Source organism: Staurois parvus, unplaced genomic scaffold (genome assembly GCF_062004578.1).
Source record: "Staurois parvus isolate SC_StPar_1 unplaced genomic scaffold, SC_StPar_1.0 ptg001510l, whole genome shotgun sequence".
In the NCBI taxonomy this organism is placed as follows: Eukaryota; Metazoa; Chordata; class Amphibia; order Anura; family Ranidae; genus Staurois; species Staurois parvus.
Genome location: NW_028319306.1, coordinates 337,044 through 363,244, shown reverse-complemented (window position 1 = coordinate 363,244; position 26,201 = coordinate 337,044). Strand labels below are relative to the sequence as shown.

Genomic DNA, 26,201 nt, shown 5'->3' with positions numbered 1-26,201 from the left:
CCCTAATTATCTAATTTGGTTCAATCCTGCCCTTTCCCAATTTACTAGGTTACCAGCACACCGGTGGACCCAGAAAAACCTACAATATATCCACATACTATATACTAATGGCTCATTCAAATCCTTCCTCCAATCACTACTGGAATTACAGATACCCAACTCCTGGCACTTTAGATATCTTCAACTCAGGCCTGAAGCGGTGGCTCAGTTTGAGATTAGAGAGGTACGCTTTAGTAAATCGGTACTAGAAAAGGAGTTGTTATTCTCGGACCACTCTAAACTTATTGCCTCCTACTATAGTACGCTTATACGGGGTAACCCTACATGTACAATGCTTGTTTGAGACCGTGGATTCTACTACCAGAACAGAATTTTAGTGAACTCTTTTTTCAACTGGATAGAGGCATAAATTGCTCATTCTATTTGTTGATGAACAGAAAATGTATTTTTAAGATTAGCCCGTTGAGGCAGGGAGATTCAATTGTGATAATGTCGAAGCATTTGCACACAACAGATTTGAATGGACACACGGAGCAGCGGGTGCCCCCATAGCAAGCTGCTTGCTATAGGGGCACCCGACAAAAAGGAGGAGCCAGGAGAGCCTGCTCTGTGCAAAACCACTGCACACAGCAGGTACAGTGGGGCAAAAAAGTATTTAGTCAGCCACTAATTGTGCAAGTTCTCCAACTTAAAAAGATGAGAGAGGCCTGTAATTGGCATCATAGGTAGACCTCAACTATGAGAGACAAAATTAGAAAAAAAATCCAGACAATCACATTGGCTGATTTGGAAAGAATTTATTTGCAAATTATGGTGGAAAATAAGTATTTGGTCCATATCAAAAGTTCATCTCTTCACTTTGTTATATATCCTTTGTTGGCAATGACAGAGGTCAAACGTTTCCTGTAAGTCTTCACAAGGTTGGCACACACTGTTGCTGGTATGTTGGCCCATTCCTCCATGCAGATCTCCTCTAGAGCAGTGATGTTTTGGGGCTGTCGCTGGGCAACATGGACTTTCAACTGCCTCCAAAGGTTTTCTATGGGGTTGAGAGCTGGAGACTGGCTAGGCCACTGCAGGACCTTGAACTGCTTCTTACAAAGCCACTCCTTCATTGCCCGGGCGATATGTTTGGGATCATTGTCATGTTGGAAGACCCAGCCACGTTTCATCTTCAATGCCCTTGCTGATGGAAGGAAGTTTGCACTCAAAATCTCACGATACATGGTCCCATTCATTCTGTCCTGTACATGGATCAGTCGTCCTGGTCCCTTTACGGAGAAACAGCCCCAAAGCATGATGTTGCCACCCCCATGCTTCACAATAGGTATGGTGTTCTTTGGACCCCAGCATTTGCAACTCAGCATTCTCTATGCTCCAAACACGATGAGTTGTGCTTCTACCAAACAGTTCTATTTTGGTTTCATCTGACCATATGACATTCTCCCAATCCTCTTCTGGATCATCCAAATGCTCTCTAGCAAACTTCAGACGGGCCCGGACATGTACTGGCTTAAGCAGGGGGACACGTCTGGCACTGCAGGATCTGAGTCCCTGGTGGCGTAGTGTGTTACTGATGGTAGCCTTTGTTACGTTGGTCCCAGCTCTCTGCAGGTCATTCACTAGGTCCCCCCGTGTGGTCCTGGGATTTTTGCTCACCGTTCTTGTGATCATTTTGACCCCACGGGGTGAGATCTTGCGTGGAGCCCCAGATCGAGGGAGATTATCAGTGGTCTTAATTATTGCTCCCACAGTTGATTTGTTCACACCAAGCTGCTTGCCTATTGCAGATTCAGTTTTCCCAGCCTGGTGCAGGTCTACAATTTTGTTTCTGGTGTCCTTCGACAGCTCTTCGGTCTTCACCATAGTGGAGTTTGGAGTTTGACTGTTTGAGGTTGTGGACAGGTGTTTTTTATACTGATAACAAGTTCAAACAGGTGCCATTGATACAGGTAATGAGTGCAGGACAGAGGAGCCTCTTAAAGAAGAAGGTACAGGTCTGTGAGAGCCAGAAATCTTGCTTATTTGTAGGTAACCAAATACTTATTTTCCACCATAATTTGCAAATACATTCTTTCCAAATCAGCCAATGTGATTGTCTGGATTTATTTTCTCATTTTGTATCTCATAGTTGAGGTCTACCTATGATGTCAATTACAGGCCTCTCTCATCTTTTTAAGTGGGAGAACTTGCACAATTGGTGGCTGACTAAATACTTTTTTGCCCCACTGTAAGTAAAACATGTTTGTTGTTTTACAAAAAAAAAAAAAGCAACAAAAAAAAAAACAAAAACAAAACAACGAGCTTTAACGATAGTGATCATATGAAGCCATTTTTTATCATATAGTTGTTTGGTCTTTTTTAAATTGTGGTAACAGAAATCACCCAAAGGGCCCTGATCAAAAGTTTACATATCCAGGAATGTTTGTCCTTGGTAAAGCCACGCAAGGTGACACACACGTGCGCTAAAATGGCAATTAAAGTGTAATTTCCCACATGTCTTGCTCTCCAGAGGATTTGCCCACCTTCCTGACCAGGCCATTTTTTTGCAATACGGTGCTGCAATACTTTAACTGACAATTGCGCGGTCATGCAACGCTGCACCCAAATGAAATTTATGTCCTTTTCCCCCCACAAATAGAGCTTTCTTTTTGGTGGTATTCGATCACCTGTGCGGGTTTAATTTTTTGCACTATAAACAAAAAAGACTGACAATTTAGTAAAAAAAAAAAAAACACACCTCTATTTTTGACTATTAACCACTTGCCCTCTAGAGGATTTACCCCCCTTAATGACCAAGCCTCTTTTTGCTACTCGGCACTGCACTAATTCAACTGATAATTGCGCGGTCATGCAATGCTGTACCCAAACAAAATTGACGTCCTTTTTCACACAAATAGAGCTTTCTTTCTGTGGTGTTTGATCACCTGTGCGCTTTTTATTTTTGCACTATAAACAATAAAAGACAGAAAATTTTGAAGAAAAACAATATTTTTTACTTTCGGCTATAAAAAATATATAGTAAACTCAAAGTTAGTTGTACATTGAGGCCAAAATGTGTTCTGCTACATGTTTTTGGTAAAAAAAATCCCAATAAGTGTATATTGATTGCTGTTTGTAAAAGTTATAGCGTCTACAAACTATGGTATAGATACTGCAAATACGCCATTTTTTTGCTATACAGTGTTGCAGTAGTTTAACCACTAGCCTACTGGGCACTTATACCCCCTTCCTGCCCAGGCCAATTTCCAGCTTTCAGCGATGTCGCACTTTGAATGACAATTGTGCCGTCATGCAACACTGTACCCATATGAAATTTTTATCATTTTTTTGTGACAGATAGAGCTTTCTTTTGGTGGTATTTAATCACTTTGGGGTTTTTTATTGTTTCTTAAACAAACCAAAAACCACTGAAAATGTTGAAAAAAAATGGTTTTTCTTAGTTTTTGTTATAAAATTTTGTAAATAAGTGATTTTTCTCCTTCACTGATGTGCGCTAACGAGGCTGCACTGATGGACACTGATAGGTGGCACTGATGGGCATTGACAGGCATCACTGATGGGTACTGAAAGGCAGCACCGATACATGGCACTGATAGGCGACACTGACTGGCAGCACTGATAGGTGGCACTGATGGATGACACTGAAAGGCAGCTCAAATGGGCACTGATATGTGGCATTGATGTGCACTGGTATGCACTGATATGTGGCATTGATGTGGCACTGATAGGCACTGATGGACTTTGACAGGTGACACTGCTGGGGCTACACTGATCATCAGGGCACACTGATCATCAGTGCCCTGATGATCAGTGTACATGTCCCCTCCGCAGAAAGCCGATTACCGGCTCTCCTCTCCTCTCGAGCTGTCAGCGTGACAGCTCGAGAGGAGAGAAAGGCCGATAACCGGCAATTCCGTGTTTACATGTGATCAGCGGTGATTGGACACAGCTGATCTCATGACCGAGCTGACATCTTCGGCTCTTTCCATGATCGGTGATCCACTGTGTCCGAGGGACACAGTGCACCGCCGATCGCCGTGCTGCGCGCTCCCTGAGCAACGCATGCGTGGTGAGAATGGGAGGACGTCATATATGACTTCCTCTCAGAACGAGAGAACCACCTTGTGCCCGTCATTGGACTATATGGCGGGCAGGAGGTGGTTAACTGACAATTGCACAAATTTATATCCTTTTTTCACACAAATAGAGCTTTCTTTTGGTGGTATTTGATCACCTGTGTGCTTTTTATTTTTGGAGCTATAAAAACAAGAAACTTTTGAGAATTTTTTTTTTTTTTTAAACTATATTTTCTCAATTCTGTCATAAAAAATATCCCAAAAAACTAAAGTTTTATCAGAAATTTAGGCCAAAATGTATTCTGCTACATATTTTTGGTTAAAAAAATCCCAATAAGTGTATATTGATTGCTTGTGTGAAAGTTATAGTATCTACAAACTACAGATTATGGAATTTACACAGCTTTTACTTTCTCACTGGCCATCACATTTCTTGAGGTCCTAAAATACCAGGATAGAACACCCCCAAATGACCCCTTTATGGAAAGCAGACACCCTAAGCTATCTGTTGAGAGGCATATTGATTCCATGGAAGATTTATTTTATTTCCCTCACAAGTTTCTGGAAAATGACTAAAACTTTTGTTTTTTTTTTTACACAAAATTGTCAATTAAATGATATTTCTCACACAAGCCATGGGTATATATGGAATTACACCCCAAAATACATTCTGCTACTTCTAACGAGTATGGGGATACCACGTGTGTGAGACTTTTTAGGAGCCTAGCCACATACAGGAGCCTGAAATCTAATGACCACTTTGAAAGCCTGAAGGTGCGTAACTTCCTCACTACCTATCACAGTTCTGAAGGCCCTGAAATGCCAGGATAGCCCCCCCCCCCCAATTGACCCCTTTTTGGAAAGTAGACACCCCAAGGAATTTAAAAAGAGACATGGTGAGTATTGTGCAGATCTCATTTTTTCCTCACAAGGTTTTGAAATGTCAAAAAAAAAAAAAAAAGAAAAAATGTTTTTGTTTTTTTCTTCATTTTCCAAAAACTTGTGGCAACAAACGAGATCTGCAAAATACTCACCATGCTTCTTATCAAATTCCTTGGGGTGTCTACTTTCTAAAAAGTGGTCATTTGGGGGGGGGGGGGTGTTGGTGCTATCCTGGCATTTCAGGGCCTCTGAAACTGTGATAGGTAGTCAGGAAGTGTAATGAGGAAAAAGCCCTTTATAAGCTTGAGGGTGCTTATTGGATTTTGGGGTCCTACTTGGCTAGACTGCCAAAACGCCTCTCACAGAGTGGATTTTTGGAAGTTCAAGAGCCAATCCGACTCATGCAATTTTGGCTTGGCACCGATACATCAACAACATCTTTGTTTTATGGGAAAAAAAAAAAAAAAAAACTCTTAAAAAAAGGTTTGACATCTATGAATGACAATAAATTTAAAATCTTAAATTCCCTATGGCTTACACGTTTCTGGATGTCTGCATCCAGTAGATTACTGGTGGTCATTTGCTCAGTGAACTTTTCAGGTAACCTACTGCAGGCAATTCTATTCTCTATACTACCAGCTGTCACTCAAAACAACGGATAGCATCCATTCCCTACAACCAATACCTTAGGGCAAGACATAATTGTTCGGACGATGCATTGTTTCAAAAAGAGGCTAATACTTTTAGAACTTAGCTTTTAAAACATGCTGATACCAACATCTTTCTTAAGAAGGCTTCTAGGCGGGTCCACAATATATCACAACACAATCACGTAATGAAAACATCAGAATCATCACACAAAATATTCAACCCAACACAAACAGGTGAAACACATCTTGAAAAACTATTGGCACCTATTGACCATGGATCTAACTGTGGGTCTGCACTACCGGCTGTCACATTCAGAAGGGTTCCCTCTGTGGGTGACCGACTGGTACATTAGTGAATTTCTGGGATCAAATAGAGATGACCCATGTAAAACATATGGAAAGTTTCAGTGTAGAGCATTCCCATATTGTCAATATATGGGCCTGCGTTCCCACATAAGACTACCTAATGGATCCTTTTTCCACCCTAGACACTATGACAATTGCAAAACCACAGGGATTATATATATCTCCTTACCTGTAAATGTGGCTGTTTCTATGTCAGAAAACACCAAGATTGGAGCTTTGGAGGCTTACGTACCGACACTTGCAAAGTATACACAAAAAAACCCTGAATTACCCCCTAGGCTACCACGTGGCCCTGGTGCATAGTGACCACACTCCTCGAGTGCAATTTTTGGCACACAACAGAATCCACCGAAAACCGAGGGGAAGGGATTTCAACAAATCTCTCCGGCAATGGGAATGAAGATGGATTTATTCCCTAAATGCCAGGGAACCACCAGGCCTCAACGAGGCATTCATTTTTATACCTTTCCTAGAAGGTTTCAATTCAGGGGGAAGCAAACTGGATATGTGATTGGGACTTTTCTCATTTGCAGGTTCTGCCTAGCGGTTTCCTTCTGTGCTACTCTTTAGATAATCCCCTCTCCCTCTGCTTGTACTCCAATGGGTGTGGGCATGTTGCAGTGATCTGACCTTCCTTTCTTGTGGGGTTCCCAGGATGTCTACAGACCCTGCTGTATAACTGGGTGGAAGATGTGCATATACACTTAAATAGAGAGAGGTGGAAGCTCATTCTGATTGTCTAAGAGAAATAACTGTATTCTGGATTTGCAAACTTTTGCTCCATACTATTCATGGGCGGACTGACCATTTGGAAACTCGGGCACTGCCCAAGGGCCCGGGGTCAGTAGGGGGCCCCATGAGATGCCCCTAGTACCTTTTTCATAGGATTTTTTGAGTATGGGCAAGGACACAGGGGCCCCATGATCCCCTATTGCCCAGGGGCCCCATGATTTGTCAGTCCGCCCCTGATACTATTCCATGCAAATGTATATGCTCCACATTTACATACAGTGCCTTGAAAATGTATTTATACCCCTTGAAATTTCCCACATTTTGTCATGTTACAACCAAAAATGTATATATATTTTATTGGGATTTTATGTGATAAACTAACACAAAATAGCACATAATTGTGCAGTGGAAAGAAAATGACAAATGGATTTCAAAATGGTTTATAAATATCTGGAAAATGTGGTGTGCATTTGTATTCAGCCTTCTCAGTCAATACTTTGTAGAAACACCTTATGCTGCAATTACAGCTGCAAATCTTTTTGGGTATGTCTCTATCAGGTTTGCACATCTAGGGAGGAGTGAAATTTTTGCCCATTCTTCTTTGCAAAATAGCTCAAGGTCTGTATGATTGGATGGAGAGCGTCTGTGAACAGCAATTTTCAAGTCTTGCCACAGATTCTCAATTGGATTTAGGTCTGGACTTTGACTCGGCCATTCTTAACACATGAATATGCTTTGATCTAAACCATTCCAGTCCTGTTTGAAGGTGAACCCCTGCCCCTCAAGTCTTTTGCAGACTCAAACAGGTTTTTTTCTAAGATAGCCCTGGCTCCATCCATCTTCCCATCAACTGTGACCAGTTTTTTTGCCCCTGCTGAAGAGAATTATCCCCACAACACGATGCTGCCACCGCCGTGTTTCACAGTGGGGATGGTGTGTTCAGAGTGATGTTCAGTGTTAGTTTTCCGCCACAGATAGTGTTTTTCTTTTACTTTAAAAAGTTAAATTTTGGTCTCATCTGACCAAAGCACCTTCCTCCACATGTTTGTTGTGTTCCCCACATGGCTTCTCGCAAACTGCAAACGTGACTTCCTATGGCTGTCTTTCAACAATGGCTTTCTTCTTGTCACTCTTCTATAAAGGCCAGATTTGTGGAGTGCACAACTAATCATTATCCTGTGGGCAGATTCGCCCACCTGAACTGTGGATCTCTGCAGCTCCTCCAGAGTTACCATGGGCCTCTTGGCTGCTTCTTTGATTAATGCTCTCCTTGCCTGGCCTGTCAGTTTAGGTGGGAGGCCATGTCTTGGTAGGTTTACAGTTGTGCCATACTCTTTCATTTTTTTGATGATGGATTTCACAGTGCTCCGTGAGATATTCAAAGCTTGAGATTTTTTTATTTATAACCTAACTCCGCTTTAAACTTATCCACAACTTTATCCCTGACCTGTCTGGTGTGTTCCTTGGCCTTCATGATGCTGTTTGTTCACTAATGTTCTCTAACAAACCTCTGAGGGCTTCACAGAAGAGCTGTATTTATACTGCGTTTACTGTAAATTACACACAGGTGGACTTCACTAATTAGGTGACTTCTGAAGGCAATTGGTTCCATTAAATTTTAGTTAGGGATATCACAGTAAATACTTTGAAAATAATTTATCATTTTCCTTCCAATTCACAATTATGTACCACTTTGTGTTGGTCTCAATAAAATACATTTACATTTTTGGTTGTCCAGTGCTGAGTTCACGGGATCCTTGTGGTGATGTGGATGGCCTGGAGGCCATTTTTGGGTCTACTATATATACACAAAGGATGCAACTGCATTTCAAACAATATTTTAAGGAAAGCTTATACATGTTACTATCTGCCCTCACTAATTACAGTATGTAAAAACTGTCTTTCCAAATAGATTCAGTATTATACGGATGCTTTATCAGTTATATTGTAGTACCGATATACCAAACTCCCGCCTGAAGAAGGAATGATTTTCCAAAACATGTCAGGATTTACTGCAAGACTACACCTCAACTGACCAAACTACATTCCATTTTGGCAGTTTTCATTGCGGTGTCTTTCTATCTTAGGGTATAGGCACTCTGTATTGTTATTGAATTGTATGCAATACTATTTAGTGATTCACGCTGTTCATATGATTTTATGGACTTATGTTATTTGTTGTTTGTACCCACCGTACAGCCCAGAAACAATAGTGAGCATTTTGTTTTTTGGGTTTTTTTTTGTAACCTAAACACACACCGACACTAACTGTCCATTCAGCGAGAAAAAAAAAAAACAAGGGGGGCGGACTTCACAGTGACTGATCACTGTGACAGCCAATCAGAGGCTATCACAGCGATCATGTGACCCAAAATCTGGAGTCCTGGGTCCCGATTGTTAGGACCCTGGGCTCTCATTGACACCCTGGTCTTGGTGCTGGGAGTGCGCTGTGCGGCGTGCTCACAGCACAAAGAGAAGTACGCAAATATGCGGCCCCACGGAAAAAAGTCCAGTTCTGTCAGGCCGCATATTTGTGTGACGTCAGAATGGGGAAGGAGCCCCATCACAAACACGGTTCTTATTCTGTTTGCAAGAAGATTTTTCGTTCCCCCAGATCTGCGGACAAGGACACTAAACCTTTTAAGGCTCCCACAGGGGTTACCAAATGGCCCCGGTCTAGCAAACTTACCAAGCCAACAAATAAGTCCTCCTTAGTATTGAAGGTATGCTCCAACCCAGTTTTACTCCAACCTGTTTACGATCTTGAAGAAGGAGGGAAAGATTTGGCTGATCCTGGATCTCAAGGCCCTGAACTGCTTCGTGTGTGTGTGCAGAAGTTCAAGATGGAATACATTCGGTCTGTAGTGGCCTCCTTACATCAGGGGTATTTGCTGGCCTTTACAGACATCAAGGATACCTGCCTGCACATCCCCATATGTTCCCAGCACTGACGCTTTCTACGCTTTGCAAACAGAGAGGCGCATTACCAGTTTGTGGCTCTGGCCTTTTGGTCTCGCCTCCTCTCCTCAAATTTTCACCAAAGTGCTGGCTCCATTTCTGACGTTGCTGTATCAGGGGATACCTATGTGGATTGCCTATGTAAATGGTTATATATCTATGCTGCGCCAACCCCTTTTTTAACATACATTAATGAACCAAACTTAAAACATACACATACTCTCACCGGCCACTTCATTAGGTACACCTGTTCAATTGCTTGGTAACATCCAATCACATGGCAGCAACTCAATGCATTTAGGCATCTAGACGTGGTGAAGACGACTTGATAAAGTTCAAACCGAGCATCAGAATGGGAAAGAAGGGAGATTTAAGTGACTTTGAATGTGGCCTGCTTCTTGGTGCCAGATGGGCTTTTTTACTGGGATTTTTACGCACAACTATCTCTAAAGTTTACAGAGAATGGTCCGAATAAAGAGAAAATATCCAGTCAGCGGCAGTTGTGTGGACGAAAAATGCCTTGTTGATGTCAGAGGGCATTCAATTTCAGCTGCGAAATTCAGATGGTAGGGTCAAAATTTGGCATAAAACAACATGAAAGCATGGATCCATCCTGCCTTGAATCAATGGTTCAGGCTGGTGGGGGTGTAATGGTGTGGGGGATATTTTCTTGGTGCTAGCAACGTGTACCTAATAAAGTGACCGGTGTTAGTATGTCAGACAATGTTCAATATTCACTAATTTACACAAATATAAATAGTGTTATGCTAAATACAAAACTCTTATAATCCAAATAAAAGTTCCAGTATCCTCTTATGTACACCATATGTGCAGCTTCTATCTTCAGCTTAAGCACATTCAAGTTCAGTGAGTCCCATCACCTCTGTGCCAATGCGCTCACCTTCAGCTTTGGACCTGTACAAACCAGTTCAATAGTTTCTTCCCCCACTGGTGGTCTCTCAAAAGGTATATTCTATGGCTTTCAAGGTGTTCCTCTAACTTCCATATACACAGCAGAATAGACGTACATCACCTTTATTTTTACAGATCTATACTTATTTTTCTCAAATCAAACTCATAAACATATGGGAGGCCACATAAGGTAGTATCTACACTACACGTGACTTCCTCAGGGGATTGCGGTTACTGGTAATTTAGACAAACTGCTTCTGAGGGCAAAGCCTTCCTTGGCACTAAGGGACGACATAGTGATCACAATCCACACCTTGCAAGAGTTGGTAAAACTAGAAAACAAACAAATACAAAATAATTCCCCCTGGAACTTTAGAGGAAGAAAAAAAAAATGTATAGAGAGTAAAATTGGCTTAAAAGATAAATGTCAATCTTTATTTGTAAACATAGCTTGTTTGTAAAGCTATGTACACATATATGGTATCGTTGTGATCAAGATGGAAAATTTACTGACTTTTTGGCAATGGTAGCATAGATTTAAAAAGTAACATATCTGCATTGTCTATATTCCACAGTGCTATTACCATGGTTCATATGTATCCAGGGACGGACTGACAATTTGGAAACTCGGGCACTGTTCGAGGGCCCGGGGTAAGTAGGGGGCCCCATGAGATGCCCCTGGTACCTTTTTCATAGGCTTTTTTGAATTTGGGCAAGGACACAGGGGCCCCATGATCCCCTATTGCCCAGGGGGCCCCATGAGTTGTCAGTCCGCACCTGTATGTATCCCTTATCTGAATTTCTTACCTGTCATTGTCCAGCTCATTGGATCTTGCAACTGGAATTTGGGGAACAAAAAAAAAAAAAAAAAAAGTTTCAGTAAAACATACTTCGTTCTATAACAAATGAATAGTGGCAAAACAATTACAATTAGGGTAGAGCTTGCCCAAATGATTTTAGGTCACCTTTTGGGACTTAAGTAAAAAAAACTATGGTTTATTTAATGCTTTTAGTTTTAGATCAAAATTTGGAATAAGCTTATATTGATTACTGACAGTGTGGTAATTACCTCTTCCTGTTGACTGTACACATACAGTATATGTAGCCTCACAGAAGTGGATCTTTATCCGTGGGACCACATAAATGTGATTCAAAAACAGGACAGGTTCCCAATCACCCGATCACTGTGATATCCTCTGATTGGCTATCACAGTGATCAGTGTCTGTACAGTCCACTCCCGAGTCATCCTCTTGAATGGATTAAAAGATACTTTGTATCTCTCTCTCTCCTTGCTAGAGGAGAAAATGTAAACAAAGTGTGTACAGAATAAAAAAAAAAAGTAGAACAGGGTTTGATGTAGGTCAGTATTAAGATTAGGAGCATAGGTCATAAAAAAAAAAAAGTAATGGAGATAGCCACTATAATTTACCACTACAATTAAGTCTTGGAAAAAAAAAAGTGAGGTATAATTCACCTAGATACACTAAGCAGTTGTGATGATATGTAGTTTACTGACACATATCAAAGTTGCAAAACTGTTCAGAGTTTAGGATATGTTTTAACTTTGTCATGCAACAGTCAAAGCGGAATAAAACTCCTCAAACATTTATCCAAGCAAAGGATGCCCTGCAGCATTGAACTGTGAGTGCTCAGGCGCTTTCATCTTCTCCTGGTTCTTCCTTCACTTTTTTCAGTCACTTGAATGGCCAGGCAGTGATGTCACTCCTACATCTGTGCATGGGAGTCACTTCAACATGGCACAGTGTTTTTTTTGCTCATGAGCAAATGTGCATCAAAGTTTCTGACATTCTACTGTACGTCTTCTGTTATTAAGACCATAGATAAAAAAAAATAATAAATACCACATTTTGTATCATTTTGAATATCTTTACAGAAAGCACACCAATGCTGCCATCAACCTTTTTAATTTCTTACCTCTCAGTTCAGGCCAGATTTTGTTCTTCCACTGATCCATACAGATAATGATCATCAGACCAAACGCTCCCAAAAATAAAATTCTGAGCGATGTCAAAGCAAAGAACCTGCAAAACAAGTATTTACACTGAATTTTGGTTTCCCCATATGAATGTTACAGTCATTTGAAGAGAAAGTACAGTGTACAACAAAAAAGCATGTGTTACGCGATTCCCCTTTCATGTCAATTGGGATACAACAGCTGCACAGGCATAGCTGCTGTTCCCAATCTGACATTCGTGTGGGTGTGAAACATGTGTTTGTGGAACACGGAAAGTGTGAGTTCAGGGACATGCACCCAGACCAACATGAATGTCAAATTGGGAGCAAGGACTGTGTTCGTGTAGTTGCTGCATCCCAAATGACATGGGACTGCCTGCAGAGGGATGCACAGAACACCTGTGGGAAATTGATACTGGGAGGGGGGGGGGTGACTGCAGGGAAAAAACAGAAAGTAGAGTGTGGGGGGCATTTAAGAGAAAAAGAGCGGCAGGAGGTGAAGTGGCTGGAGGACAGAGAAACAGCGGCATTGGTGTGCGGTAGGGTTATGTGTCACATTTGAGGTGAATAGCTCTGATTAGTCACTAATCGGTTGTTTGTTCAGCAGTTTCTGCTGAACAGTTTATAGCAGAAGCAGGAATGCAGGTCAGTACAGCCAGCTGGAAGCAGTGCTGTAGGTCCATACACCATACAGACCTTACAGCAAAAGGGGTAAAGTATATGTACACCCTCACCTTGTATAACAACCCATGCAGTTTAAAATATTAATGAAGGGCAACACATTACAAATACCCTTTTCCTCCTTTTTATAAGAACTGTACCACTGCTATGTCTCATACAAGTAACAAAAACCCCTAATTTAGAGCATGCCAACTCACTGTGTGCCTCAACCACCCACATCCGCCATTACAGTATACCAGACATACCTTGATAAATCACTACACCAATAAAGTTACTGTAGAAAGTTGCAGGGATACTAATGCTAGGGGGGCTAATCCCAGCATCTGCTGTAAGGGTTGCACACATTGTATCAGAATTTGCCTTTTAAGCAGTGTTAACCTGCCTTCGCCAATCCTAAAATATAGGCGGGAGACGGAAATACATTTTGAAAGCGAGCACCGCACACCACTGGCAAGGCCACAGCTAAAAGTGGCAGCTGGAGAGTGGGTACAGAGGCACTGGAGGGTCCCCATACACCTGGAGAGGGAGACGCAGCACTGGGCATCAGGACAGCCTAAGAAAAGGCCATACAAGCAGGGCGATCACCAAAGAGACGCATGGTCCCCCTCTGGGCAAATGCAAAGGCTTCCAACATGGTGCCAGGTAAGAGAGACTCATGTGGTGGCCAGCAACAGTCACACTCTCCCCGGATCAGGGGCCGCAACAGGGAGAAATCCTTTCTCCTCCCAATCCTTGAAAGACAAGAAAGCCGAGTCCCAGGGTAAGTCCTTCTCCGTACCTCCCTCTCCTGAGATCCCACAGGACCAGGTAGCCTCCCTAGCATCCTCAATGGAGAGGAACATGGTAGAACTGGCCGAAATTGCTTTCAACCAACCCAGTCCTGCGCACGATTCACCTGTCCCGCAGCCAGTTCCTTACTCAGAAGATGCAGTGCTTATTGCACGCTTTTCCACATTACTACAGCAAGAAATCTCAAAAGCATGCTCCATCATTACTACTGATCTTAAACGGGACATACAGAGCATTGGCGAATGCCTAGATACTATTGAATCTAAAGTGGACGGCGATGTTGCTAGAGTGAGTCAGAACACTGGTGTGATTACAGAGCTGCAGAATAAATTGGAGGAGACTTACGCTAAAAAGTGCCCCACAAGTACTACTGATACCCAGATAACAAGTGGAACATGCCGTTTGTTTTGACCAGACAGAAAAAAGAAAAAAACAATTGCCGTTAAGACAACTGTCTGCTTTGCGTACTCTATAAAGAGCTATGTTGTAATGATTTTGTAACGCTTTTACACCAATTATTGTGAAAAACTTTCAATAAAAATATTGAAAACGAAAAAGTACTGAGGTACAAAACAAGAAAACTTCAAAATATTCATAAGCTGTTAGGCAGCAGCCGAGAATGTAAAAACATCCAAACAGTAAAATTTCATAATAATAAGCAGGAGGAGAAAGCCATTTCAACATAATTTATCAGCCAGGAATAATAAGCTGGAGATAGAGGTCCAGACTTGAGACATATATGCTTCTTCATCCAAGAATCCCAATGTACATGTAAATGGGTCATTGTGCAAGATTCTGGAATGCCTGGTTAATAGTGGAAGAAACACTGCACCAATAGCGTACCAGTTTGGGATATCTCCAAAGCATGTCCAGAAGATCAGCAGGGGATATTCCATATCTGCGACAATCCAGGTTCTCTCTACAGAGCCAACAATATAACTTATGAGGCATTCTGTACACCCTAGGTATAATGTAAATTTGGGATAGACGTTGCGTTTGCAAGATGAACACTAGTAGGACTTGTACAAAAATAGCTTGCCATATCTCCCCATCTGAAGCAGCAATATCCTTAACCCACGCTTTCCTGCCAGGGAGCTGTAGATTACCTAGCAAACTATCCAGCAATGATTTATAAAAAAAGTAAAGAAACAAGGCCTCTCTTGTCTGTAGTAGTAGCTAACTGATCTATAAGCAGGGTGTCACTCCATTTAAGCGCAGTCTGTTTATTTTGGGCTGAAAAAGCGTGACTGAGTTGGAGGTACTGGAAAAGCCTGCAAGAGGGGATACCAAATTTCCACTGTATATCTTGAAAACATTTCAATTGGTCAATTGCATATAATTGATGAAGGGGTACTGTATCTCCCTGGAATACCAGCTATCAAAACCCTGCAGTGTATTGGGCGTGGTGACCACTCACCAAAGATGGCTGCATGAAGCTGTAGCTCCATGAGCGCTCCAGAAGCCTGCATCCACAGGAGCCCATCATAGCCCACGCCATCCTCTCAGCATCCCCTTACCCTTCTGACACTACAGCGATGACCCGAAGTCAGAAGGACTCACCTTCCCTTCAGAAATGGTCAGAATTCTTTCCAACACGGATGAGAAATCACCAACAAAATGGCGTCCAGAGTCCATCTCTGACACCCACTGCCGGAACTCTAGTGGCCGCTTCCCAATTAAGCCCAGCATCCCCAATGGACCTAATGGAACACATGGAGGATGAGAGCTGCTCTCCAGTGTCCATCCCAAGTACTAGGAGCCCAGCAAAGTCTAGGAGGGAATCCAATCCTGACCAATTGTCAAAACCATGCTCACAGGAGGAAAAGTCAGATCCAGATGCCTGCCGCCCTGATCCATTTACCTCTGTCCCCACTACAGGCCAGCCAGTTTCTGATACTGTTTTGAAAGATATGCTACTATGACTAAATCCATCTCTTCAGTATGATATGCTAGCGTGCTTTCACAAGTACACAGCAGAGGTCCAAGATCTGGGAGATGGGGTCAGCCATCCGAAAGATAATTTGAGTGCATGTGTATCTTCCTACAACGGCATGGCGGACACTCATGACAAACATGAGGATGACATCGCCTGGCTGAAACCCAAAGTAGCTGACCTAGAGGACTGCTCCAGGATTAACAACTTAAAAATCAGAGGCATTCTAGAGTTGGTACAATAAGCACAATTACCTCACTATGTACACAATCTTTTCAAAGCAGTTGTTCAATCACCAACGGCTGAGGATCTCACCATTGATAGAATCCATAGGGTTCCCAAACCATCCTTTTTACCAAAATAAATTCCTAGCGATGTCCTAATGCGGATACACGACAGCCAAGGCAAGGAACTTATCTTATCTGCATTCTGTAAGAAGGACCAAGTGCCAAAAAAGCTGTTCCACTCCAGGTATTGCCAGATCTCTCCGTACATACTCTACAACAACGTAAGATCCTGGCATCTGTCACTAAAGCTCTCCGTAATCATACCATATGGAAGTACCCAGCCACACTGAAAATCATCCATGATAGTTCAACTATCTTCATCAACTCCATGGAAGAAAGCATCTGCCTACTCAAATCGTGGAACATAATCCCAGAGAATCCTCGCCCCGGGATCCCAGGCATCCACTTTCCAACTCCCAACAGGAATGGACTAACGTCTCCTACAAGAATTCTTCAAAACAACAATCTATGATGGGCCATAACACCTTAAGTTATCTATATCATTTGAATGGTTTTCTCCTGGAGGTGCTGTCTCCTGTTTCTAAGTTTTATACTTTTCTAAGTACCCCAGCAATTCTGCTGCTACTGATTCTGCATGGAAGCTCTTTTTTAAGTTTTCTGTGTTTTTTCTTATAGGGGAGGGCTCAGTTTTCACTGTTAGTTGTCATACTTTTATTTCACTATATTTGGTTGACACAAGGTATCTCGTGTGCTACCCTTCCCAGACTGCAATCCTCACGGTCTTCTCCTTTTGGAGCACATCTGAATAGCTATTTACTTTCATCTTAACTGTCCACTGACTTCTATGGTATGTGTCAAATTTAAAACTGCTACTAATTTTCAGTTGGAATGACGCTTAAACTTCTCTCAATCGATAACCGAGGCCTAAACCATTCCAGCCAAGAGATTTTCATTATGGAAAAAAGCTACTAAATCCAAAGCAGTCATTGTTTTAGCTGAAGAAACTCACTTTCAAACGTCAGCAGCCCCAACATGCCAACTTAAGGACTTCCCACGTGTCTTTTTTGATAAGTTCTCCTCAAAAAATATGAGGGGTTCTCAACTCGGTAACTTTTACCTTACAGTCTTCTGTCATTAATGAAGGGGTGTAGTAAATAATATTGGTATGCAATATCATTGGTAATACTGTAGATAAAGTTGTACTCTAAAGTTTGCATACCCTGACAGAAATTGTGAAATTTTGGCATTAATATTGAAAATATGACTGATCATGCCAAAAAATGCTCTTTCATTGAAGGATGATGATCATATGAAGCCATTTATTTTCAAATAGTTATTTGGCTCCTTTTTAAAATCATAATGATAACAGAATTCACCCAAATGGCCATGATCAAAAGTTTATATACCCTGGAATGTTTGGCCTTGGTACAGACACACAAGGTGACACACACGGGTTAAAATTCCAGTTATTATTATGCAGTATTTATATAGCGCCAAAAGGTTTGCTCAGCGCTGTACATTATAGTGGGGGACAGTACATGAGACAATACAGTAACAAAACAATACACAATCTAGGAGGGAGGGGACAGTGGTACAGTAGGAAGTGGCTGTGGGGGATGGAGTGGTAGGAGGAGTGGAGGAGATCGGCTGTTAGGTGAGGTAGGCTTCCCTGAAGAGATGAGTTTTTAGGGTGCGCCTGAAGGTGAGGAGGGTAGGTGACAGTCTGAGGGATTGGGGTAGAGAGATCCAGAGGATGGGGGAAGTCCTGGAGAAGTCCTATAAATATAAATTCCTCCTGCGCTATTAGTAAGTAGTTCACTAAGCAGCCAGCACTCAAGTGCCACAACCTAGGCACAACACACGGTAACAAGCAAATAACGAATAATAGTGCAGCGCTATCAATAGATGTGCATAAAACTTAAATAGAAAATACAAGGAGAATAGGACAATCAATACACTGCCCCTTGCAAACCCTCACGTATAGCAGGGGGTTACTCCTTATAACAAACAGTCCCACATAGGTGGATATCCAATATATAAAAGTGTCCTATAGGTGAAACACAGCACACTCTAAACATTCTTCATGCAGGTGCTTCAAACTCTGCGTGTATCCACATTAACAGGGGTGCCCCCTCACCTTCCTGCCCAGGCCCCTCAGGACCAATGAGCTAGATATGCCTCTTAGTGATCCTCCAGAAAGATTAAATCCTTCTTAGCTGGGGTGGTAGAGCTCTTTCCTCCTCTGGTGAGTGAATATCCAGATCTGTCTCCTAATACTCGAGCGAGTATTACTCCATGGACATTCCCGGTAAAGCAAAGAGATCCAACATAGTGTAAAATCATTTCATTAAATCATTCAATATAAGAAATGCTTACTCACATGTAACAAGTACAATCTGGCGTTTTCACCACACTATGGGTGTACTGCATACATGAATACTGTTTCGGGTGCAACAAGATGGCGCCCGCGCCGGATATGACGTCACTACGAAACCTCGTTCAGCCCCTCCTACTGGCGTATCTACGCGTTACGTCACGATTAAAAGCACGTGACTTCGTCAGGATTAGGTATATCCTATAAATGATTTTACACTATGTTGGATCTCTTTGCTTTACCAGGAATGTCCATGGAGTAATACTCGCTCGAGTATTAGGAGACAGATCTGGATCTGGTTAGCAGGTCGTTAGTGATTTTGAGTAGGGAGGTTTCGGTGGAGTGTAGGGGACGGAAGCCAGACTGTAGAGGATCGAGGAGGTTGCTGTCAGTGAGGTGGGAGCTTAGGCAATTGTAGACTAAGCGCTCAAGGAGCTTGGATGTGAATGGCAGCAGGGAGATGGGTCTAAGGTTGTTCAGGTCGGTGGGGTCCAGGAAGGGTTGAGTATGGGGGTCATCTACGCCAGTAGAGAGGGAGAGATTGAAGATGTGGGTAGGGAGTGTAGGATGGAGGAGGAGGGTGACCGGAGGAGTTGTGTGGGGACAGGGTCAAGAGGGCAAGTGGTGAGGCGGGCTCCTGAGAAGACCTTAGTGACCTCCTCAGTGGTAGCAGGGCTGAAGGAGCGGCGTGTTGGGGAGGTTATAGAGTGCGGGATGTTGGGTTAATGTTCCACATCTGTGGCTTTTTAAATTGCAATTAGTATCAGTGTATAAATAGTCAATGAGTTTGTTAGCTCTTAAGTGGAAGCACTGACTAGGCTAGATACTGAGCCATGGGGATCAGAAAAGAACTGTCAAAATTCCTGCGTAACAAGATAATGGTACTTTATAAAGATGGAAAAGGACATAAAAAGATGTCCAAAGCCTTGAATATGCCATTCAGTACTGTTAAATCACCTATTAAGAAGTGGAAAGTTCGGGGATCTCTTGATACCAAGCCAAGGTCAGGGAGACCAAGAAAGATTGCAGCCATAACTGCCAGAAGAATTGTTCGGGATACAAAGGGAAACCCATAGGTAACCACAAGAAAAATACAGGCTGCTCTGGAAAAAGACAGTGTTGTTGTTTTGAAGGAGTACAATATGATGACACTTGAACAAAAATGAGCTGCATGGTCGAGGTGCCAGAAAGAAGCCTTTACTGCATCAATAACACAAAAAGACCCGGTTAGGCATGTCAAGGTCTTGTCAGGCATATTGTAACTGGGCTGTCACGTACCTGATGGGAGACTGAATTGACGAGGTCGGCCTCACTTGTGTCACTAGCCCTGACCCCGCTGGGACCAGGGGGACAAGAGCGCCAGTGGTTGTTGCTTGCTGCTCTTGCAGATGGTGACCTTGGTAGGCAGAGTATCCTCTGATTTGAGCACCGTAGAAATAGACCAGGCAGGTTCACTGGATTGCCAGATGTGCAGCAGAGCAAGGTAGGTAGCAAGGACACAGGACTCGAAGAGAGTCATAGGATAGCCGGGGTCATAACAGTCGGGCATCGCAGTACAGAATCAAGAGAAGCCAAAGTCAGGAGCAGAGCCGAAGTCAGGAACCCGGAGCAGGAGAGCAAATCGGAGTGGAAAACAATGGGAAACCCACTTGGGATATGTGGTTTTAATAAGGAGCAATGGAATACCGGGTGAATCTTCAAGTTAGCAGGCAGTTCCAATTCAAAAGCCACAGGGTTCACCTTTCTCTTGATGGTAAATGGTCCCAGGTATCTTGGACCAAGCTTCCTTGATGGACAACTAAATTTCAGATTAGCCGTGGATAGCCAGACTTTATCCCCTTGTTTCAGTTTCAAGTTGCCCCTTCTCTTCCTGTCAAAAAATTTCTTGTTGCTCGCCTGAGCTTCAGAAATCGTCTTCTGTAATACTTCGCCGTTCCTCCTGAGGAACTCCATCCTCTCTTGTACTGCCAGAACAGCGGCCTCCGCTGGTATTTCTGGAAGAAAGGAGGGATGGTATCCGTAATTAGAGTAAAAGGGAGATTGCTTGGTGGCGGAATGGATGGAATTATTGTATGCAAATTCCGCTAATGGAAGGAGTGATGCCCAGCCATCCTGTAATTATGGGAAGCATCGGAGATATTGCTCCAGAGTTTGGTTTGTCCTTTCCGTTTGTCCATTTGTTTGCGGGTGATAGAGGAAAAGCGTAACTCAATCTCTAATGCCTCACACAGAGCTTTCCAAAATTTGGATGTGAACTGCACTCCTCGATCAGACACAATATTCAGGAGAACTCCATGTAGTCTTACGATCTCCTTGATGAAAGCGGAGGCGGTTTCCGTGGCAGAAGGAGTCCCTTTCAAGGGAATGAAGTGGGCCATCTTGGACAAGCGATCAATTACTACAAAAATAGTGATGAATCCCTCAGATGGGGGAAGTTCAACAATAAAGTCCATGGAGATCATACTCCAAAGTTTTTCCGGTACGGGCAAGGATTCCAACAGGCCCCAAGTCTTGGCTTTATCAGACATGTTCCTCAGGCAGACTGTGCAAGGTCTCACATAGTCCTGGCAATCCTTTACTGCCACCAGAAAGAGTGAGAGACCAAATCTGAAGTTTTGTGAATCCCAAAGTGACCTGCTAAGGGATGGTCGTGACATCTCTGGAGAATAAAAGTCCGAAGTTCTTCGGGGACAAAGATTTGTTCCTTGTGGAAGTACAGACCGTCCTTTAATGGCAGGTGCATATATATGGAAGGTGGACGATTTTCCACGGCTTCTTTTATCTGTGTTACAAGGTCTGCCTGGAGAAGTAAGAAGTTTTTGGCTGGTAAAATCGTGTCAGGTTCAGACTGCACAATTGGGTCGAGAAAAGTACGGGAGAGTGCGTCAGGTTTCCCATTCTTTGATCCAAGACGGTACGTCAGATGGAAGACGAAGCGAGAGAAAAATAGTGCCCATCTTGCTTGCCGTGGCCTGAGGCGTTTTGCTGTTTTCAGGTATTCTAGGTTTTTATGATCCGTGAAGATGAGAATAGGATGGGATGCTCTCTCCAGTAAGTAGAGCCATTCTTCCAATGCTGCCTTGATGGCTAGTAACTCTCTGTCTCCCACATCATAATTCCGTTCAGAAAAACTTAATTTCCGGGAGAAGAAAGCGACAGGGTGCAGAAGGGATTTGAGTCCCTGTCTTTGTGACATTACTCCTACCACGTTCTCCGAAGCGTCCACTTCAAGGACAAAGGCTAGAGCATGGTTTGGATGCTTCAGGATGGGTGTGGGCGTGAACATGGTTTTTAATTGCTCAAAGGCTGTTTGGGCCTCAGGAGTCCACTTGAAGGGAATATGCTGCCTGGTGAGCTGTGTCACTAATGCGACGATTCCAGAGAAGTCCTTGATAATTTTCCTATAGAAATTTGCAAACCCTATAAAGCGCTGCACTGCTTTTCTGTATCCTGGAATGGGCCATTCTAAGACGGACACCTTTTGGGGGTCCATAGAGATGCCCTCAGAAGTGATCACAAGCCCAAGGAACTGGATGGATTGCCTCTCGAATTCGCATTTCTCGACCTTTGCGTAGAGGCGATGCTGGCGTAGTCTATCCAGAGTTTTCTTTACGTGATCCCAATGACTTTCTATGGAACTGGAGAAAACCAGGATGTCGTCCAGATAAACGATTAGAAATAGATCCAGATAGTCCCGAAATATATCGTTTACCAAAGTTTTGGAAAGTTGCTGGGGCATTACAGAGACCAAAAGGCATTACCAGATATTCAAAATGCCAAAAACTGGTTCGAAAGGCCGTTTTCCATTCGTCACCTTCCCGAATTCTCACTAGGTTGTAAGTGCCCCTCCGGTCCAATTTTGAGAAAAAACATGCTCCTCGCAGCCTTTGAAATAATTTGGGGATTAGAGGAAGGGGATAACGGTTCTTAACCATTATTTTGTTTAGGTCACGATAGTCTACACAAGGTCTCAGAGTGTGATCCTTTTTCTCAACAAAGAAGATGTCGGCTCCTGCTGGTGATGTAGAAGGCCAAATAAACCCTTTTTCCAAACTTTCGTCTATATACCCCCGGAGGACATCTAATTTGACTTTGGATAAGGGGTAAATTCTACCGAAAGGAATTTCGGCGCCGGGCAGGAGCTCAATGGGACAGTCATAGGAGCGATGAGGAGGAAGGTTGTTGGCACTCTTTTTATTGAACACGTCCAGATACTCGTGATATACCACAGGAACGAGTTTCATGGTCTCAGGATCTGAGTGAATACATCACACTTGTCTCTTTAGGAGTACAGTGAGTTAGACAATATTCTGAAGGGAAGAAGATTTCTCCAGACAACCAATTGATGATTGGATTGTGTGCTCTTAGCCAGGGCATGCCGAGAATAACTGGAAAAATCGGGGAGGTGATAATATCCAGACATAAGAATTCCTGGTGTCCTGAAGGAGAGTAGCAGAATATTGGCATGGTTTCTTGTGTTACAGGGCCAGAACTGATGCCAGACCCGTCTGCCAGATGAACTGCAAGTCTTTGTGCTTTGGTACAGAGTGGAATCTGATTCTGAGTAGAGAAGTGAGCATCCATAAAACAGCTACAAGCACCCGAGTCTATGATGGCCGGGACCGTGATTGTCCTTTCAGCCAGTTGTAGTCGCAGATGAAAAGAGAGGTGCGTTTGGCTTGTCCCTTGAGGGTGCATCATGTAAAAACAGTTAGGAGAGGGCTTATGAGGTTTTATCGGGCAGGTAGCCACGAAATGACCTGCCTCACCACAGTAGAGGCAGAGGTTGGACTTCTGCCGTCGAAGGTGTTCTGCTGCAGATAACTGTGGTCTCCAAAAGCTCCTCCTAGCTGGATTCGGGGGCGATTCTGATGAAACAACATTCGTAGAGGGCCCAATTTCAGAGCAGATCAGAATCTTTCCGTTAGTCCTCTCATCCTGTCTTTCCCGAATCCGACAGTCAATATGGATCATCAGGTCTATCTGTCAAGGTCCTACCTTTCCTCAGGGCTATGCTGCCCCATATGCTGGCATCCATCTTAGGTGTCTGCAAAGCATTGTGGGAACCTTTATGCTTTCAGTCCTCTGCGGCTCCTCCCCCAGGAGGTGGCGGCTTATCACATATAAGTCTGCTGTTTATAGCTGTCCATTGCATTTGTGTCCTGTCACTTGCACAAAAGCAAGCTCCTGTTTAGCTACTCTTTGCTTTCCTGGATACCGACTCGGCTTTGGCTAAGACTCCTTCCTGGCTCCTGATCCCGGCTCTGGTGACGATTCTTCATGGCTCTTGATCCCAGCTTTGGCTACGATTTCCGCTGTTGGACTTGCATAGACTCTTGTCTTAATTTTATATTAATAAACCTACCTTTAATTGCACCTCCTTGTGTGTCTGGCTCCTCGCTCCCTGACACTACACGAATGCCATGAATCCTGACGGTGCAGGTACGCCCTAGCTCCCTATGTTTGTTGCCAGACTTGATCAGCAGGATCTCTTGTTGGATCAGTTCGCTCAGGTATTGCAGACGCTGCTTGCACGTACAGCACACCTTACTCCTGGTGCTATTAGGCCGGTTGTCACTCCTGTGGTCACTCCCGCTGTTGCTCAGGTTGTTGCGCCAACCTCCGCATCTGCTGCTGCACCTGCGGTGCCCAGAGATATGACTGGTTCAGCCCCTCTTCCACAGCGCTTTGGGGGTGAGCCGAGTCAGTGTTGGGATTTCCTTAACCAAGTGGGCATATATTTTGAATTGATACCCCACGCTTTTCCTACGGAGAGGTCAAAGGTGGGCTTCCTAATATCGCTGCTCTCGGACAAGGCCTTGGCCTGGGCAAATCCCTTATGGGAGAATGATAACCCTGTGATTCATGAGTTTGCCGGTTCTGTTGCCTCCTTCCGTACGGTGTTTGATGTACCTGCTCGCTCCGCCTCTGCTGCTAAGCTGCTCATGTCCATGCATCAGGGTTCACGAACCGTTGCCGAGTACGCCATAGAATTTCGTACCCTGGCGGTAGAGGTGGGTTGGAACAATGAGGCTCTGGTGGCTGCTTTCTCTCAGATGTGTTGAAGGACGAGATTGCAGCCAAAGAACTGCCTGTGGAGTTCAAAGCACTCATTTCCTTCCTAATCCTGATTGACACCAGGCTCAGGGAGAGGCCTTCACTTAAGGAGCGTCTGTGGAGGCCTCCTAACCGATTGGCGCCTACGTTTTCTGTCCCACCCGTTCCTCCCTCTCCTCCCACGCCTCCTGGGGATGGCTTGTCTGGCGGTGAGCACGTGCAGCTGGGGTTTGCTCGCCTTTCCGAGGGGGAGCGGGCCTCTCGGCGTCAGGAGGGTCGCTGCCTGTACTGTGGTCTCGGTGGGCATTTTCGGCAGTCCTGTCTGGTCCGTCCGGGAAACGCTCGCACCTGAGATCCTGTCGGGGGCAGATCTTGGGTGGAGTTTCCTCGTCCCCGGTTTGCCGCAAAGATAAACCGCTAATCACCGTTGTCCTCTCTTGGGTGGAAGGCTCGGTGATGGCCCAGGCGTTGGTCGACTCTGGTGCTGGCGGGTTGTTTATGGACAGTTCATTTGCTGCCCAGTACTCCATTCCTCTGCAGGCTCGAGTTACTCCATTGGTCCTCGAGGCAATAGATGGCAGGCCCCTGCAACCGCCGCAGGTCACCCATGAGACCCTGCCGGTTGAAGTAGCTATTGGGGTTGTTCACAGGGAGTTGGCCTGTTTCCAGGTAATTTCTTCTCCGCACTACTCCGTGGTTTTGGGATATCCCTGGCTTCAGAAGCACAATCCGACCTTTAATTGGCGGTCGGCCGAGATTCTCTCGTGGTCTCCACAGTGTGGGGCCGGTTGCATCCGTGGACCTGTTAAGGTGTTGTGTGCCTCCTCGGACTCTGTGTTGCCTACTGACTATGGGGAGTACCTGGACGTTTTTGACAAGGTGTGCGCGGGTGCTCTGCCTCATCATCCATACGATTGTGCCATAGCCTTGCAACCCGGTGCCACCCCTCCGCGTGGCAGGGTGTATCCTCTTTCGGTTGCGGAGAATCAGGCCATGGAGGAGTACGTTGCGGATGCGCTTTCCCGGGGGCACATTCGCAAGTCTACTTCCCCAGCAGGAGCTGGCTTTTTCTTTGTGAAAAAGAAGGGCGGTGAATTGAGGCCTTGCATTGATTATAGGGGTCTTAATCGAATCATGATTAAGAATGCTTACCCAATTCCGTTGATTACCGAATTGTTCGACCGCCTCAAGGAAGCAACGGTCTTTACTAAACTCGACCTTAGGGCTGCGTACAACCTCATACGGATCAAGGAGGGCGACGAGTGGAAGACCGCGTTCAAACACCAGAACCGGCCACTCTGAATCCCTGGTTATGCCCTTCGGGTTGTGTAACGCACCCGCGGTCTTTCAGGAGTTCATTAATGATGTCTTTCGTGACTTGTTGCAGCAGTGCGTGGTGGTTTACTTGGATGACATCCTGGTTTACTCTGCGTCTATGGAGTCTCATATCCAGGATGTCAAGCGGGTGCAATGGTTACGTGAGAACAAGCTTTTCTGTAAGCTCAAGAAGTGTGAATTTCACCGATCCCAGGTTGCCTTTTTAGGCTATATCATTTCCGCTGTGG

At 44.1% G+C, this 26,201-nt stretch overlaps 1 protein-coding gene across 3 annotated transcripts in view; it reads right to left on the bottom strand.

The window, feature by feature from the left end:
• Positions 1–26,201, bottom strand: part of RETREG3 (reticulophagy regulator family member 3) — a 213,646-nt gene that overhangs the window by 176,050 nt on the left and 11,395 nt on the right. For all 3 annotated transcript variants that reach the window (XM_089662651.1, XM_089662649.1, XM_089662650.1), the window contains exons 3-4: positions 12,516–12,622; positions 11,387–11,417 (exon numbers count right to left, since the gene is read on the bottom strand). In XM_089662651.1, the coding sequence (XP_089518777.1) occupies positions 11,387–11,417; positions 12,516–12,622 (138 nt within the window). The remainder of the gene's footprint in view (positions 1–11,386; positions 11,418–12,515; positions 12,623–26,201) is intronic.